At 45.4% G+C, this 18117-nt stretch overlaps 1 protein-coding gene and 1 non-coding gene across 4 annotated transcripts; one reads left to right on the top strand and one right to left on the bottom strand.

Moving 5' to 3' along the window:
• Window positions 1-30: 30 nt before the first annotated feature.
• LOC128901507 (uncharacterized) lies at window positions 31-8896 on the top strand. 3 transcript variants are annotated; one of them, XM_054183571.1, is made up of 8 exons: window positions 31-200; window positions 1965-2075; window positions 2524-2586; window positions 4654-4734; window positions 5211-5385; window positions 6016-6120; window positions 6556-6636; window positions 7750-8896. In XM_054183571.1, exons 1-8 carry the CDS (start codon window positions 181-183, stop codon window positions 7999-8001), a joined length of 888 nt encoding a protein of 295 aa, XP_054039546.1. In that variant the 5' UTR covers window positions 31-180; the 3' UTR covers window positions 8002-8896. The 3 variants fall into 3 exon arrangements, with proteins under 3 accessions (XP_054039546.1, XP_054039537.1, XP_054039556.1); XM_054183562.1 differs by having other exon boundaries at window positions 2512-2586; XM_054183581.1 differs by lacking the exon at window positions 7750-8896 and adding an exon at window positions 7444-7680 and having other exon boundaries at window positions 2512-2586.
• Window positions 8897-17874: 8978 nt separating this feature from the next.
• On the bottom strand, window positions 17875-18023 carry LOC128904682 (U12 minor spliceosomal RNA). The gene has a single exon (XR_008464598.1). It is a non-coding gene; the product is annotated as a U12 minor spliceosomal RNA (small nuclear RNA).
• Window positions 18024-18117: the final 94 nt, after the last annotated feature.

Raw genomic sequence — 18117 nt, 5'->3', positions numbered from 1 at the left:
TTCCTGTAATTTACAGCAGAAAAGTCCCCTTATAAAAGCAAAGAACTGCCTAGCACTTGCAGTAGCTTCTCGCACTCCTGGCAGCACGGAAGACTTCTTTCTACAGCAGAACCCAAGTTTTATTCCTACAGCCGAACGAGGGTGTTTGAAGAACTGTGTAAAGGCACTAATCCTAGAGAGATGTTTGCAGAAGGCGGCAGGTATGTTGCACAGGGGGTGTCTCTGGCTAACTAAATAAGTTTAACCGTAGTAGCTCTAAATATTTCTAGAAAGTCCCTTGGGGGATTGCGATGAGGGACTGCAAACATTTCCCAACTGAAATATTTCAGTAAAACCTCTGTTTTCTACTTCTTATCCTTCCTATCCGCTACAGGGACGGTTAGTTTCCTCAAATTCAGCTCAAGTTCAGCTCTAGAGGGTGAGACAGATCTTAAATGGGTGTGAGAGAAATTGGAAAGAGCAGTATTAAATAGTGTAACAGATCCAGGACTCAGTCTCTGAGCTCATCGGTTTTGCAGGGAAAGGCTGATTTAAATGCAGATTTTATTCTGGATTGTTGAGCTTAAAGAGAAAAAACATGTCCTCAGTGAAAGACGGGAAATTAAGTGATTTAACTAAAAACGAATCCATCCAAAAATCCATCCGGTGGGTTAACCCCAGCCGGCAGCTAGAACCTCGCAGCTGCTCACTCGCTCCCCCCAGCTGCGATGGGAGAGAGAATCAGAAAAGTGAGAAAAAGCTCTTGGGTTGAGATAAAGACAGTTTAATAGGTAGACCAAACCAAAACAAGGACTTCATTCACTGCTTCCCATCGTCAGGCAGGTGTTCAGCCACCTCCAGGAAAGCAGGGCTCCAGCATATGTCACAGTTAATTGGGAAGACAAACACCATCGCTCTGAACATCCTCCCCTCCCTTCTTCTGCCCCCAGTTTTTTATTGCTGAGCATGACATCACAGGTAGGGAATATCCCGTTGGTCAGTTGGGGTCAGCTGTCCGGGCTGTGTCCCCTCCCAACTTCTTGTGCACCCCCAGCCTGCTCGCTGGTGGGGTGGGATGAAGAGCAGAAAAGGCTTTGAGAGCTCAGCAACAACCAAAACCACCAGTGTGCTATCACGCTGTTCCCATCCCGACTCCAAAACATAGCACTACACCCCAGCTGCTAGCAAAATAGTTAACTCCTTCCCAGCTGAAACCATGACATAAACAAATCCGAAATAGGTTTCAGCGGGAGAGGAGTGAGGGGGTGCTGGGAGAGAGGGGCAGGACAGTGCCTTGCAGGAGCCGTGCAGACTCGGATGGGCATAAACTGATGGTGAAGCCTCAGGCTTAGGCTTTCTCTGACATTGCTTTGCTGCATGAAGGAGCTTGCTGTCTGCTCCACCTTCCTCTGAGCTGCAGGAGCACCTCAGCCTGGGATTCTCTCTGCAGTAATAGCTGATATTTGGGAGCCTCATTAGGAAATAGGGCACAAAGCAGTTGTAGAAATGAAAATTACCTCGAGAATATACAGCTTTGTTCTTCTCTGTTAAAAACCCCCACACCAATACATAGCAAAGTTGATTTCAGTAGAACAGCCACCTGCATTTGCTGTTCCCCATGCTCTGCAGGTCTGGGTTGAGTTTGTTTTTCAGGAGTTGTCCCTGTATCCTGCCCACTTCATTCAGCCCTAATGATTGCTCAAATCCTTCATCTGTTTCTTTGCAAACCCTGGCCTGTGCAGTCCTCTGAAATGTGCCAGGCATCATCTGGGAGAGTACCAGCTCACTTGTGCCAAAACTGTGTCCGGGAGTGTGCTGGGCCATCATGTGCTCTGGAGTCTGTATCCTGCCTCTGATCTATCGCCAGCGTGGATGCAGCCGTGGAGCCTCTGCTCACGTGGCTGTCTTTTATAAGGTACCTGTTTAGATTATGTGATTTTTTTTCCCCCCTCCATTTCAAGAATTCCATTTTCTTTTTTCCTCAGACAAATACTTGACACACAGCAGCAATCATCAGCCCATGAAGACAATCCTTCAAGTCTGGAGGCCTATCGTGATCTGGAAGGAAGGCTGGAGAAGGTGGAAAATGAAATAAGGTGAATCCAGTGACCAGAAATTACAGTGTTTAGTGTGACCCCTGATGATCAGCTGTGGCTGGTGTATGCTAGGACAGGTTGGACAGAAGATTACAAATAAGCCAGACACGAGGAGGGCTCCCAGTTAGCACCACATTTTCTCCAGGCTGTATTGGAAATCCAAAGCCAATTTACAGAAGCTGTTTGATCTACATCATATAACATGCAGATCTTATGCTTTCAGAGTATTTTAGTTGTACTATTTGTACTGATTCATAAAATCACAAACCACTTACCTGGCAAAGCACAGCCTTGAGAAGTTTTGGTATCTAGATTTTTTTTTTCCTCTGGACTGATCAGGAATTGGAGGGAGGAAGTTTAGCTTATGTGTTTCTAAGGACTTTAATGGATACTTGCCTGCTGACTTGAGTGTGTTTTATCTTTCTTCCCCTGACGGACTGATGGACAGGGAGAGAAGAGTTTGGTCTGACTCTGTTGAAAGTCGACTACAATTTCTGGAGCGTTGCCATAGGTAATGTGATTCTTTATATTAAGAATATACATAAGAGGGGGAAAATTGTAAATGTTTCTGCGACTGTCACTGAAACATACTCAAGCCTTGGTTATGACAGCTCTGTCCTGCAAGGCAGACCAAATTTTCATTCTCCTGTTTGACTGCATTTTCATGGCCAGGCACGAGCTGCCTCTGCAACAGGTTTGTCTTGGAATGCAGATCGGGGCACATGACCAGGGCTTGTGACACAAAATCATGTCATGTTGTGAGGTGAACTTTCATCTCCGTGCAAATACTTCCGTGAACAGGAGATGGCTGCCTTAACAACAGCAGCTCTCAAGATAAAGGCATCCAGCCTAATATAGAAAGGGAGGGTGTGTGGGGGGGTGGAAAAGCAGCTCTGAGGACACTTTGAGCGGGTGTGCAGAGGCAGTCCTGGGTTTTCATTGTGAAAACTGCCTTCATGAGCTAGACAAGCACTGAAGGAAGACAGTGGCTGGGATACTGTGAATAAGAAGGGAAGCTGTTAGTTGAGAGGAAAGAAAAAGAAATAATAGCCTAAATAATAGCATCTTGGGAATAAAATGCCAACATAAATCATTCTCAGTGTCTAAGGCCACAGTGAACAAACTTCAAATAGAATAGCTGGATTTCCATACCCTTCCTGAATAGCTGTGTGGAGAAGAGGGTTTCCTGTTGGGATTTCTGTGAAGACAGGCTGTGGTATTTTTAAAGTTTCTGATCATGTCTGGAGTATCTGTGGGTTTGTGAAGGGCTTCCAGGTGTGCAGTCACGGATAGCCTGGTAGTGGTGGAATACTCACACTTTCTGAAACCTTGGAGCTTTCTTCCACAGTGGCTCAAGTTTGAGACTTGAGCTGATGTAAGGCAAAGGTTCCCAGACCCTGCGCCTAGGTTCAAATGATGACCAAGCTCAGTCACTTGCATCCTTGACTTTGTTTGCCTAATTACAGAAGGCTGTTAGGAAACCAGTCTAGATTACACCTTCCAGATTCATGTCCTCATTCTTGGTTTGCTCCCAGGTCTGTCTGCTTAAAATAGCTTGTTTTCTTCCATCTCTAGGCAGCATGCTGGATCTGATCATTATCAGATGCAGGAGACCAACAACCCTGATCCTCTCTACCAGGAGGGATACAGGAGCTATCAGGAGTGACTATTGGGTTTTTCTAAATTTCATCTTCTCAATACTGTCCTTTCACCCACAGCCAGTCATGTTCCTCCACTATGCATAATGCATCTACCACCTCCAAGGTTAGACAAGCTCTGAACACAACTTTTCTCTGTGCAGTAGTGAAGATAATTTAAATGACAGAGCAGAAACTCAATGGGATAATTCACAAGATCAGAATGTTAATATAAGGTAGTATGACTCTGAAGGCTCTGAAAAGAGGGGACAGAAACATGGGACAGGAGGCCTCCTTTATATCAGGGCTGCATGTACTTGTTCTGAGATGTGTAATACAGAAGAAGACACAATTGCTAAAAAACTGTGATGAATGATAAAAAGCAAAAAATTTCCTGCACTTTTAGGGCGTGAGTCTGTAAGCGACCTAGGGTCATCATGCAAAGAGGGCTTTTTTAAGCTCTAGTGGTATCACCTAAAGAGCAGGCATTGGAAATGGGAGAATCTCACCCACTGGAGAAATAGGAGACTGACATTACCCAGACATCTTTGGAGAAAGGAATCCAGGAGAATAGAACTCCCTGGATGGTTTGGGTTGTTTGGTGATAATGTTTTTATGTTAAAGATGGAGAAAACAACTACAGAAAAGATGAGAGTAGATTCTAACAAGTGGAGAATACTTGTATTTTCTTCAGGTCTTCAACCTCTGAACCTTACAACCCCACCTACCTTTCTTCTGATGTAAATAGTTTTCCCCTTGATTTGAGCATAAGTCCCAGGTGGGGGGCTTTCAGGGGAGGTTGTTAAGCTCCCCTGGAGTTTCTTCCTGGGTGCTCTGCACTTTCCCACCTCACCTCTCTTTTGCCAGAATTCAGACTATTCAAGAGGGGCCATTGCACTGTTGTACAAATAAAGAGATCTCACAAAAGAAATCTGTTTCAGAGCATTGCCTGGAGAGATGACCCAAAAAGAGCGTCATGAGACAGAGGAGCTGAAAAAGAAGATCAAAGAGCTAGAGGCAAAGTAAGGTCTTCATTCAGATTTCTGATGCAATGTGTGTTTCTACACTGAAAAGCCACATACTTCTTGCTTCCTCCAGTCATTAGGGACTCGGTTTCTGATCAGACAGCCTAGGCACCTTCTCCCCAGACTTTCAACCTGCCAGCGTCTCTTTGTAACTGATTTCTGGAAGATGGCTTGGGTTGTTCTGGAAAGGAAAGGAGATATTCCCAGGGCAAACATGTTAATAAAAGAAATCAGCCTATAATGATTGACTTGAAATGCTGCTCTCTGACCAGATTCCACTGCGGTCATGCAAAACTGAGCTGAGAAAGCACTATTTCCCACACGAAAGCTGCTTGCCAGCTACCCAGTGGAGAAGTGCACTGTAGAAAACATGAGATTAATGAAATAGATTCCTAACATGCTGTAAAATAGTTATGCTTACTCATCGTTTCAGCTTGTCTTAGCTAAGTTTTTTAATATCCTTCTTGCCCTAGACACAAAGAACTCTTGTCTAAAGCGATGAGCATGCACAAGGACTCTGAGAACATGAATGACGTTTCGCGTTTGTCTGCTGTGCTGCAGATGTATGAGATACTCAGGCTATGTGACTGGCAAAAATTTAAGACAGAGTGCGGTTTGACATATCAAACTGGCCACAGCATAATTAAGGTTTGTTCATGTCCATTTGCTCAATCTGAGTCTTGTCAAATCAATATGGTGTAGCCAGTATAGCAGGCTTTGGGTATTTCTGTATCAGACAGGGTTGGGGACTAAGTTTGGGTCTCTGATTTTCCAGTCCAGCGGGGCCTGTGTAATACTGTAGAGAGCAAACTGACGGTAACCTGCTTCCTCCTGCCTTTCAGAAGGGCACATTCAAATCCCAGTCCCACATCTCACCCATGCTAAGCACAAGTGGGAAAGCATATTCCAGTTTCCTTATGGTTAATGCTTTAAGTAGTAGATGGGAGACCTTGTTCTGATGTCTGACTCGCTGCTCTGATGCTGGGGGGATCTGAAGAAAAATAGCAAAATGGTGCACCTTAAAGGATGAGACTGAGATGAGGCCACTATTAGCATTGGTTGTGAAGATAAGGCCCCACAGATGCTGAAGAATGGGCTTCAATATGCAAACAGCTCGATGAAACAGTTTATTTCTGAGGTATTGAAGACATATTTCAGTCAATTAGTGGCCCTACAATTTACTCTAATGCAGTTGTGGTTTCACCATTTGCTTTCCATACTGCACCTCTTGTTTCACGGGGATTGATGCTGTAATCAGCTGTTGTCTTTGCATTGCAGAAGCTGTTTAATGCCTGTGAGAAAGATATAGAGCAGAGAACAACTAGCATATTTAAAGTTCTTGGCATTTCACCTTCGAATGATGCTATGACCAACAGCAAAGAGGTACTTTATGTTTCTGTGGAATTGGACCCAAGTAGTGGGATAAAAGGGACATCTGTGTCTGCCATTCATTTAGAACTTTGCTTCTGCTAGAGACACTGCTCAAAATATGTTGGCAATGACAGTGGGGATAACTTCTGAGCTGAGAGGGATGGGGGTGTGGAAAGCTGAGCTCCAGCAACCCTTCTGTGTCCCACAATACACAGACATACAGTGCATGTCTGATTTGTCCATCTGGCTGAGGCACATATACAAGTGCAGAAAGCGTTTTTCAGCCCTGTGTTGCTTTTACGGGACCTTCCTCCAAAGCTTGAAACGGGCAGCTTCTCCATTGTCAATTGACACAATCTGAGAACCAAAAATTCCCGGTGCTCAGGACCTGCACTGCTGGCCACACCACATGCTAACAGTCTGCTTCATGCTGTGCTTGGCTTGTAGGGGATGATGCCGGCAATAAGGAATCTCTTCAGATATCGCTATTACCAAAGCGACACAGAGTTTTACAGCAAAATTATCAGCGTAAGTAAAGATACAGCCCAGGAACAGGGGCGGACGTTCAATTTTCTGGCGTGTCTGTGCAGCTTGGTATTTAGAACAGTGGGAGGTCTCCGTTCTGGTTGGGGTTGTTTTCCCCTTGTGGTGAGGGTCTTCCAGCCCATGTGCTCCCAGAATATACTCACAGGCATGCACAGAGGTACATGTAACCTTGCAACGGAGGCACAAAGCTGCACTGTGAACAGTGTGGAACAGCAGGACAGTGCCTGTACCAGAAGAACACAGTCCTACTGGACCCCAAGCAAGGTGCAAAGAGCAGGGCCAGTGGTGGTGAACAGGGTCAGCCACAGACTGGTGATCACCGGGCAAACCCACAGTGACCAGGCAGGTCAAGACTGAGCTGGGAAGTTGGTCTGTGGGTCAGGGTCAGCAAGGCTGGGCACAGCACAAGGATCCCAACACCACAGGCAAGCACCCAGCCACCACTGACCTTGAATCAGCTCCCAGGCCAAGAGGTGGAGGGTCTGTGGGTGGAGATGAGGCTTCTCATAACTCCTTCTCACACCACCCTTTCTGCCAGCTTAGCTGTTCTCGCAGCAGTCAAATCCGAGGTTATACGGCCATGGTCTGTCAGAGCTGACCTTGAACACAAGCAGACAAACCCCTGGGGAGGAAGGGGAAAGCTTGCAGAGACTGTTGGTGTGTACAGAGCCCTGATACTTGCTATCCAGTCAGACTATAGTCTAGTGGGTTTTTTTTCTGGGAAATATAGATATATGTACGTCATATGTATCGCATATATATGAAGAGTCCAGCTTCCTCCTTTTGCAGCTTGATGGGCCTTTCTGAAAGCTCAGTCTTACCAAGCTCTTTGCAGACATCTCTATGAAGGAACAGAGACAGTTGCTGGATGCTGGAACAGTCCAGAAGCCAGGACTTGGTAAATAAAGGACCTTTAAAGTGACCTTGCGACCGCTGCCTGTCCCACTCAAATGGTACCATCAGCTTTGACAAATTAAGTTCTTCAGTGCTTAGTTCATGTGGAGCAGCTGCATAGAACAAGAACAGGGAGGCAATGTAACATCACATCAACATAACGTTACAAAGCCCTGAAAACTGTTCTCACTTGATTTTCAGCACGCTGGCTTTGACCCAAGATCTGCCCCTCCAAGACAGTTCACACAACAGTGCTGCAAAGTTTATTGTTTGCTGCTTCTTCAGGACCCACCGGTTAAAGCTGCGTGGAACCTACAGGAAAGCCCGGTGCAATATTTAGAGCACGTGGACAAGAAAGACCGTGAGCTCTGGGGAAAAATAACATTTCTGTGGCCCATAATGAAATGTGGGGAAGAAGTTATTGTGAGTGGTGTAGTCTGGGATGAAAACTAGCATGACTTCAGAGTCAAGCTACTCACTTGTATAGCCAGAAGAGTATGAAACAGTTGCTGCGCAATATGCTGCTTTTCTTTCTCCCATGAACTGCCTGCTTTTCCGAGCTAGTAAGTTAGATGCTCCTGGCTTGGGACACCTAGGATAAATAACTATTACTATAACATGTATTAAAAATTGAAGATGTTTGCCTCAGCAGCATGCCTACACTTTACGTAATATTTGTTCCTTGCTGTCTCTAAACAGCATCTGTGTGGAAAGAGAATCTGTTTCTCCAGCCTACCTTACCTGCTCTTCACAAATGCTTATGACATTGTCACATAACAGTGGGGATCTCAGACACCATGTGGAGGCACTTGCCTCTTCACCAACAGGATGTAGTAGGACCAACGCTTTGCGAGACCCCTAACAGCAAAGGTACCACTGCCCTCCCCTGCATCGATAGCAGCTACACAAACTGCAAGCTCATGCTTTCTGATAATGAATAGGCAGAGAGGATGAAGATGGCCTGTTGGGGAACAGGCATCCTTCTTGGGTAAAAATGTACTTAGCTGGGAAAGAGAACAAGGAACTAAAAGACATGCTGAAAAGGCAATGATGAACTCTCAGAAGACAGGTATGCATACCCAGACACAGACACTGAGGCCCACTCTTACATGCCAAAAGGCCACTTGTGTCCACACAAATGCTACCTGCCTGCTAGTATTCAGCTGCTTTCCCACATCTGTACAATTTACTGCTCCATAGCCCGTCAGCTACTTACCTGACACAGCTCTTGATCAAAGGGCTCTAAAAGTTGTATTTCACAGCGTAAGGGGGAATGCAGTGAGGCAAATGCGTGTTCATGTGCTCATGTGACAAAATGTTCAGTGCCAAATAAAAAAAAGACTGGAAATCCTGCTGTGTGCAGGCTGAGTCCTTTCCTCCAGTTCTGCTTTCTAGTCCAGCAGTGTCCTTGGCTGCACAAACTCCCTGGCATTTTCTTGAAGGCCACTGGAAAGAAAGGCAAATTTCTGTGCACCTCTCTGAGAGCAAATCGCTCTGCTTCTCTCAGGAATCCACTATTCTGTGGGCATGTTGCAGGTCACTGACAACGTGAGCTGGGATCCAGGCGTGTGTAAGAAAACCGGCTATTAGAAAACCAGAGTATTCTGAGAAACTGACTGTAAAAGACCTTTACTGGAAATATTTATTGTGGAATAGAGCAAGTGAATTGAAATTATATATGCACCATATTTCCTACAAATTTTGCAAAAAGAAAGAAACACAATAGTTAGTTTTTCATACCTTGTAAGGTATTGCAGACTAAGGTGGGCAGTGCATTAACACTTCATCTTGTCCAGGCTTTAGAAGGTAAATGACAGGGCAGTTGCCCACTACCAGCAAGTAGGAGCTTCAGCATGACCCTGAGCCAAATGCCATGTGATTATATAGGTGTAATAGTACATATATGGCAAGTGGCCTTGCTTTATTTGTTACCGGCTTCAAAATTTTGTTAGCCTAATTTTTAAGACCCTGTGGCTCCTTGAGTCAGTCCGGTCCTGTTCTGTAGATCAGTTTTATCTCTGAAGCTCATTGCTTCTGCAGCTTCTCGTGTATGGTCCTCTCCTTTGATTTTTCTTTCCTTAACTTTAGTGTCTTTTTTTGCTGGCTTTAGGCTAAAACACTCAAGTTACAAAGCTTGATATTTCAAAGGCTGACATAAAGCTTTCAGAAGGCTACAAGCACTGCTGCATCTTTTCTAGCAGGTTTCACACACTTCCTAATCTCTCTTAGCAGCAGGAGCAGACTTTTCGCTCTATCTGTACAGCACCTAGCAGAATCCAGCAGACCTGGGCTCTGAAGTAATGCTGAAACATCTTTTCCCTGTTACATATGCTCATCTGATCTCAAAGGAGCAACAGTTTCCTCCTCCCTGGAAAAGGTGTCATTTGGCCTAGGGTGCAGCAGCAGCCCCGAAACAGCCTCCTTCCTGCGCAGCTACAGGATTTGTAACCGTTCACCACAGACCAGGTACTTCATCCATTAGCAAAAAAGGTCCACTGATGGCCACGAAGTGTCTCTGTGTATAAAATTTCACCATTGCCAGACTCTCCTGGTGCAAAGGACAACATCTAGCCCGTGATTCAGCACAACCTCTTTTCCCAGTTCTTGATGAGTTGAGGGTGAGATTTCACCTGGGCTGAACATGCACCAGTGTGGTGAGTTAGACCACACATTTGGTGTGAGTTGCATTCCTTAAACCACTCCTACCGGCAAAGCAAGATCTGGGATTTGAGTGTCAAATGTCCCAGCTAAGTCTAAGCACTTTGGGGCAATCAACAAAACACAATTGTCCTAGAAGGGTCGCTGGGGGCAGGGATAATGTTATGGTGGCATTTGTGCTGTCCTGAGATAGCCTGAAGCCTCTGAACAAGAATGTCCCTGAAGAACAGGTTGAGTCACACAGATATACCCTGCCTTCCTCCATGTTGTACATGCAATAACCCAGGGTTGTCTTCCCTTCCTTCCTTGGCTCTATATGATCATTAAGAGACTTAGAGAAATGCTACTGCTACTGCTGAAACGTTGTTCTCCCACAGCTTCTTACACCATGTACCTCTTGGGGACAAGCAGAGTCTTCCATGGCCTGAGAAGTGTATATTTTCCACCACCTGCTCCCCTCCCTTTTCATCAGTCAACACAACCATGCAAGAGCCTCCCCCTCACTTGGTCTCATTTGCTATCTGAACCAAGCTAAGACAGTTCTGACCTAGGCTTTGTTCAAATCTCAGTGGAGACTCTGAGACCCTTTCCCCGCTTATAGATTCTTCAGCCAGAAGAAGGGGGGCAAGCCTACCCGTATCTCTACACCTTACATTTCACAGGTGGATGGCAAATGATGGGAGTCTAAGTTTGCTCATCCCTGCCAGAGACAACATCTCCTGCAAGACAACGGCTCCGTACAAATGAATTCACATAGCCAAGTGGGTTAGATCCTCTAGCTGGTATCTGGAAAGGATTCCTCTGTGTTACGCTATCATCCTACCAGTGATGGAGGATTATCCCTGGAGATGAGACACGCTGCCTTTTCTTCAGCTCTACAGGATGCAACTAGTTGCTGGCTCAGTCCTTCAGACTTTGGTGGGAGATCTGTCTGTCTGCCCCGACCAAAGACCCAGCCCAGGTGTTCTCTTCCCTTCTGCTCTCCCCACTGCCCAGAGAGGAAGAAAGAGCCTGTTCCCAGTGGAATTCGAGAATATCACTCATATCCTGTCAGAGACAGACTGAAACATCAGCAGCACACTCAATGCTCCACTTCTGTCACCCAGCACTACAACTTGTCTAAAAAACCAGTTTTTCTAGTATCCGCGCTGAAGTGAGAGGTAAAGGTTAGACCGTACCACTGAGACATAGTTCAGACGAAGAGCAGAAATAATGCAGCAGGCTGCGGCCTCCTCCAGCTTTTGGGGTGTTCCTGAGAGCTCTCTCTTCAGGCCACTGTACAGACCTGGTTATTCACTTTACATGCTAGTAAACTGCAAGGTCAGCTGCAATGGGTAGATGGGAACTATCCTGCATTTGGCTTCTCCTGCCTCTCCTGCACAAATCTGTCACTTGTTCTGACTCTGAAAATCTCTGATCCTGCTCTGCAGCACCAACACCCCGTAACTTCAGTGACCCTCAGTGCTTCTGGTGAACTGATCTTACACTGCATTAGCTAAGTAATTTGGAAGAGACAGCCAACATCTGAGATCTCAACCTTGTGCATAGCTGGCATCTATTGCTCCATAACCCAAAGAGCCCCAATTTCTGGATCTTCTGTCAGAGGATAAGTATGCCAGCAGTTATAATCCACAGATATCTGCTTAGCTGTTAGCTGTGTTTTGAGCTTTTCTCTCTGCGTGATGTTCTTTCATTTATTTCACGCATGCAGGAAGCTTTGGTGAGAGAACAGATGGGTCAGTGAGCCAGGGGATTTGTGTCTTGTCCCTCAGTTTCTTTCTAATAGCTGCAAAAGACCAAGGTTCAAGGGTTCAGACACATGGAGGGAGAAAGTGCAAACAGATGCTTTGGCTCTGAGCAAGTCTCCTGCACATTGCAAGAAAGCAATGTGACCAATAACATAGGAGGCTCAGCTCTTGGAAGAAGGAAAAACCCAGCCTTGTGATTATCCAGTGGACCCCATTCAGATCATTAAAAGTACCTGGTCAATGCTGTTAGTAGTGCCCTTAGGGTCTTGTGATTTTTTTTTGTTTTGTTTGTGGTTTTTTGGTGTAAAAAGTCAGTTTGATGATAATGAGACCTAGAGGTCCTGCAAGATGGATGTCATCTCTTAGTTCTCCCAGAGCAAATACTTTGTAGACACTCAGAAGCTCCAGCCCCACCACCGTGCCTTCCCCTCAGAGGGAGAAAGCCTGGCCCCAGATGCAATCACCACCACAACTAGCCAGCACCTTGCTATTTTTCCCAGATCTTGCACCAACACATAATTAGTACTTGGATTCCATCAGTAACTTCTATTTAGAAGGTTTTTCACTTTTGAAAGCGATGACCTGACTCTGGTTAAATGCATGGAGACAGTCCCAAGTGCTTATTTTCCAGAAGGATACCCAAGAAGGCAAATAGCAGCTATTTCGCCAAAATGTTTCCTTAGAAATTTGTTATTCCTCACGACAGACTCCTGTGAGAATTAAGATCACTCAAATGCCAACATTGGTAATTTTCAGGGAGTGACTGTTCTATTGACCTGAGGAACAATGCTGAGATCTTTCATGGCTGAAATGTTTCAAGCAGTTTAGTTTTCTGCAAGGGTTTGTCTTAGGATACTGAAACCAAATTCTCACCCCACAACACAGGATAACAGAGCAGAAACTAGACAGGCATTTACACATGGAATGGGTTCAGCCTTTTCTTGTTCAAATAATTCTACATCAAGAGTTTCTAGTGGAAAAAAAACTTTTTCCTTTTCTATCCTGTTCACATCCACAGACAGAAACATGGTGGCATACTTTATTTTCTTTGCTGAATGCTTTTCAGAAACCAGTGAGACAGCCCTGAAGTGTGAAGCCACTGACCACAAGTCAGTGAGAGATGTCACAAGACTGGGAGACTGTTCACCCATGCGCAAAAAATTGTCATTTCTTTCCTTCACCCCTTTCCTTCCCCCACCCAAATGCACACAAACCGAATGATCAAACAAATAAACTGGGTGAAAAATGCATAGCTCCTCAGCTATCATTACCTGCTCTTTTAGAGGGCTAAAAGAGCAACAACATCAACAGCATACTGTTGATGGACATATGCTATTTTATATTAGGGTTAGCTGTGCTTCAGAGCAAATACCTGTGGTATGAATTATTGGACAAATTTAACGGGCATTTGACAAGTCATATATTTACCAAGCACTATTTTTCTAGCTAGAATTGAACAGTGCAGAAAATATGCTAAAGACATATGCAAAACTATAGCAATTCAAATTCCACATGCACGGAAACCACTGCACCACACGCTTTTATTCCTGAATGATTCCTTGATTTAGGATGTCCCCAACAAACACTGTCAAAGCAGAGGCAACTGTTTAGGAACTGAAGAGGACTAAAACTTCTCTTCTCAGACTGGTTTGGATTAAATAATTGATGATATACTCTGAGAACAGCTATGTGTGGCGGGGACCAATTTTCCTAAACATTTCTAACATCCTAAACAAGTTATTGCTTAATTCCTATTGTTTGCTTACACTTCTGTTGTGAATCAAGGCTGTCCTTTCAAGTCTGGAGTATATCGGTCATGGAGTTTAATCAAAATATCAAAACCACAAAAAATTAACAAAAATAGACATTGAGCAGGCAAATGTCAATCAAAAGAGGAAAGAGACCTCTGGTTGGCAACAGAACTCGTTGTACTTATCTAGAGGCAGGCAGTTCGTGTAGTTAGTGTACCTGAGCATGTCTCTCTATTCTGGGAATTCATGGAAGACTGGTGAGATGTTTCTCACTTGGCGAGCGGCTGCTGCAGGCATTGCCAGCGGGTGCTAGTACCTGGAAACAACTAAGAGGGCAAAAACATCATTAAATTAAAGAGACACACAATTTCAGCCAGGGAACTACCGTAAGGTGGAAAAGACACCATCTACAAGTAGACAGTAGAATAAATATTCACCAAAAAAAAATAAAAAATGAAAAGCTATGGTTTAAATGACACATAAGCAATAACCAACAGGTTATCAGGAACAAATATGGTGTTTTCCCAGCTTCTGAAAAATGAAATGGGCGATGGGTATCTGTGTTATGGCAGGTATCTCTGTGCAGAAATTCCTCTTCTCAGACAAATTAGTACAACCCAGTTTCAGGATACAGCCTTTTACATCTATCCTAATTGAGAAATATCTTACCTTCTCAGACAGTTCTTCAATTTGCCAAGCTCCTTTGGGAACCTGTTTCCAAACATTCCTGCAGCCCACCCACACAAGATTCAAAACCTGGGCTAAAAAGAAAATTGTATTCAGCTCAAGAAGAGCAAAGCCTGAACATTGCTAAAGAATTCAAAAGGGCTGTTCATTGCAGAAATGCCAACTGAAATTGAAAGTAAAACAGCACTAAAAAGCAAAACTAGCTCTCCTTTGAATAGATATGTCAAGTAACTCACCACATAATTTTGAAATTTAATCAGTAAGAAAGCTCGGAATTTTAAAATACTTAGTGAGAGGTTCACCGTGGTGATGCCAGTGTTTGATGCCAGGACAAACACATTAACGCAACCCGCTGCAAGCTGAGGCTTAGGAGGAGGTGAGTGCGTGTCTCCTTTGGCCAGGCAGGATAGGCGGATGCCCCGGCCACCAACACCCAGGCTCCGAGAATCTGCCTTTCCCGCTGCAACACCCATGTCTAACCTGGACAAAAAGCAACAACACCACAACAGGTCCTGTTCTGTTCTGCGCTACGTCCAACGCAAGTAACTGAAGTGCTCTGGCGAAGAAATGAGAAGAGGGGAAGATGACCAGTCCTGCGTATTTGCTAATAGTTCAAATTTTTACCATAATAAGAATATCCCATTATTTCTGCAAATGTTTAGTCCAAGCTAAATCTCAAATGTAGTCCTTTTTCCTTCCGTTCTTATTTTTTAAAATGATATTTGTTTCTGCCAGGAAACATGCATGTTAATAAATAATAAACAGAGGAACAAAAAAATCTGTTTATAGACATAAACAAGAACTAGAACTCAAACAGAAACTCACATTAACTGACATTTCTGGTATAACCTTCAAAAATGTTAATGTCTCTATATCTTCAATCTCAACAAAAAAAAAGGAATATATAATAAGTCAGGAGATTGTTACTGTAATTATTAGGATTCTACTTCAGTGTACAAAACCTGACGTAGAAAAATTACCCTTACGGCAGCTAATTCCCCCTTGAGTTTAATTACAAAATTGTTTAATCATTTTCATGCAAAATGTTTCTGTGTCAAGGTAATGATTATGGAATTAGTGCAATCAAGGGGGAGGGTACTGCCTACATACTAAATTTTTAATAGTTTTGTTATAATTAACAGAGAAGAATTAAGGTTTCTAACAGCTTACATGGCTAGGAGCTTTCCTAACTGAAGCCGGCTAGAAAGGTTATTTGGCTTCTGACGTGCCGGGCATGTGGATTTCTGTCCTTTGAAGAGCAAGGAAACACATCTTACACTGCAGTCAGTCATCGTGACGGACAGACATGAGTAACGATGTGGTCTTGCTCCACGGCAACTTATCTGGTATCTTCTCTGTCCACATCATTCTGCTTTTACCTGCTTCATGTGCCTGTGTACAGCTCAGCAGAGGTAACATTGCAAGTCAGATGTTGTGCCACGTACTACCCCAAGGTTAATATGAAATCCTTTGCATAATTAATATTTAAAATTTAATACTTAATGCTTTAAAAAGGAAATTGGTGTGAAACAGGGAAATGGTCTCCTCTGTTCTTACCCCTGTGCCCTGGGCCTCAGCTCAAGGAATCTGCCTCTGTAAAAGCAAGGTCAGGCCTGAAAGTTTCCCAGTCTGTTTGGAAGAGGAGCAACAGTAAAGGTTGTCACACGTCACCCACCCTACCACCTCAGTTTGACTGAGTATCTCGACAGCTGCAGAAAAGCAGCACAAAAAGGGCATAAACTTATTATTGTGCGCCCTAATTTGATAGCAACACAGTCATGTGCCACCCTTGATCCGGATCAAGTACCACTGGACAACTAAGCAGTGACCTGGCATCACTACTGGTATGACTCTGGGGTCACGAAGGCTTGAAACATTCCTGAAATCTGAAAAAAATATGCACTGTGGGATCCTGAGTCCTCCTGGCTCAGAGCAGCTGCCTCAGCTGCACCCGTCTCCTCTGCTTTTGTCCCTGGCCCTCGCTGGCAGCTCCCGCTCTGCTGAATCATGGAATGGTTTGGGTTGGAGGGGACCTTAAAGATGATCTAGTTCCAACCCCGCTGCCCTGGGCAGGGACGCCTCCCACTAGACCAGGCTGCTCAAAGCCCCATCCAGCCTGGCCTTGAACACTTCCAGGGATGGGACATCCAAAACATCCCTGGGCAACCTGCTCCAGTGTCTCACCACCCTCATAGTGAAAAATTTCTTCCTGATATCTAATCTAAATCTCCCCTCTTCCAGTTTGAAGCCATTATCCCTCATACTATCACTACATGCCCTTTTAAAATGTCCCTCTCCAGCTTTCCTGTAGGCCCCCTTTAGTTACTGGAAGGCTGCTATAAGGTCTCCCCGGAACCTTCTCTTCTCCAGGCCGAACAACCCCAACTCTCTCAGCCTGTCGTCATAGGAGAGGTGCTTCCGCTCCAACAGGTCCATGTCCTTCTTGTGCTGAAGACTCCAAAGCTGGACACAGTACTTCAGGTGGGGTCTCAGAGTCCAAGAGCTTCCTCCCAGGATCTTCCCCATGAATTTTGCAGGGTCACTGCAGCTCAGGGCATAGTGGCAGGGAGACAGCAGGAAGCAAAGGCTGATGGCGCAGACAGGAACCACATGGGTGATCCTCCTGACAGCTGCTGGTGGCTGCTAAGGGAGACCCAGCAGCACATGGGCCTGTGGTGAAACCCAGAGCCACCGTCCTGCAGGTACAGGTCAGGAGGCCACATCAGAAAAGCACTGGAAAGCTGACTTCCACCCGAGCCTGTGCAAAGCAGCTCTTTCCTTTCACTGATATTTTCCCCCATGATTTTAAATGGCATAATTCCTCCCACAAAAACATAAAAAAGGAACCATGCCCTGCAGACACCTGGAACGTTAGGAGGGGGTTTTGGGATGTTATTTCTAAGCTTTGCGAAGACCCTTAGGCCAGCTCAGACATTACGCAGGAACTGGACTGAGCAGACAGGGTGGGTGGGAAATTAGTTAAGACGTTTTTATTTTTTTAAAGGGTACCACATCGATGCCTACAAATATCTAAAGGGCAGGTGTCAAAGGGGATGGGGCCAGACTTTTTTCAGTGGTGCCCAGCGACAAGGGCAACGGGCACAAACTGGAGCACAGGAGATTCTGTCTGAACAGGGGGAAAACTTCCTTACTCTGTGGGTGCCAGAGCACTGGAACAGGCTGCCCAGAGAGGCGGTGGAGTCTCCTTCTCTGGAGACATTCCAAACCCGCCTGGACGCGTTCCTGTGCAACCCCCTCTAGGTGACCCTGCTCTGGCAGGGGGTTGGAGTAGGTGATCTCAGAGGGTCCCTTCCAATCCCTGCCGTTCTGTGAGTCTGTGCGACTTCATTCGGTTCTTCGTTACGACATAAAAAACCCCAGCGGAGCAGCGGAGTCCCGGAACAGACAGCCAACGCCCCGCCGGCGCCTGGGCGGGAAGAGGCCCCGGCAGCTCTGTCGTTGTAACGCCGGGGACGAGGGGTCGGGCAGATCACTGCACCCGGGCATCCCGCGAAGTAGGCGGGGCACCCAGGGGCGACCTGTACCCGCGCAAAAATTCCTCTCACATTGGCAGTGAGGACCCGGGCGTCACCCCGGGTCGTTATTTTCCTTACTCATAAGTTTAAGGCATAACGTTACTCTGTCTGCCCCGCAACCAGAACCCTACGCGTTAGCTATATAGGTCAGGGCGAGCAACTCCTCGCACATCGTCCCGTGCCAGACAC

Source organism: Rissa tridactyla, chromosome 1, assembly GCF_028500815.1.
Source record: "Rissa tridactyla isolate bRisTri1 chromosome 1, bRisTri1.patW.cur.20221130, whole genome shotgun sequence".
NCBI lineage: Eukaryota > Metazoa > Chordata > Aves > Charadriiformes > Laridae > Rissa > Rissa tridactyla.
Note: the sequence above shows the minus strand (reverse complement) of the source record. Positions and strands in the feature narration are given on the sequence as shown.

What these genes read in the sequence shown, in the direction of transcription:
- LOC128901507 (XM_054183562.1), top strand. Translation starts at nt 181, where the DNA reads ATGTTTGCAGAAGGCGGCAG. An exon ending in TTTCTGGAGCGTTGCCATAG is followed by an intron (nt 2,587 to 4,653) that starts GTAATGTGATTC and finishes AATCTGTTTCAG; the next exon opens with AGCATTGCCTGGAGAGATGA. An exon ending in CTATGACCAACAGCAAAGAG is followed by an intron (nt 6,121 to 6,555) that starts GTACTTTATGTT and finishes CTTGGCTTGTAG; the next exon opens with GGGATGATGCCGGCAATAAG.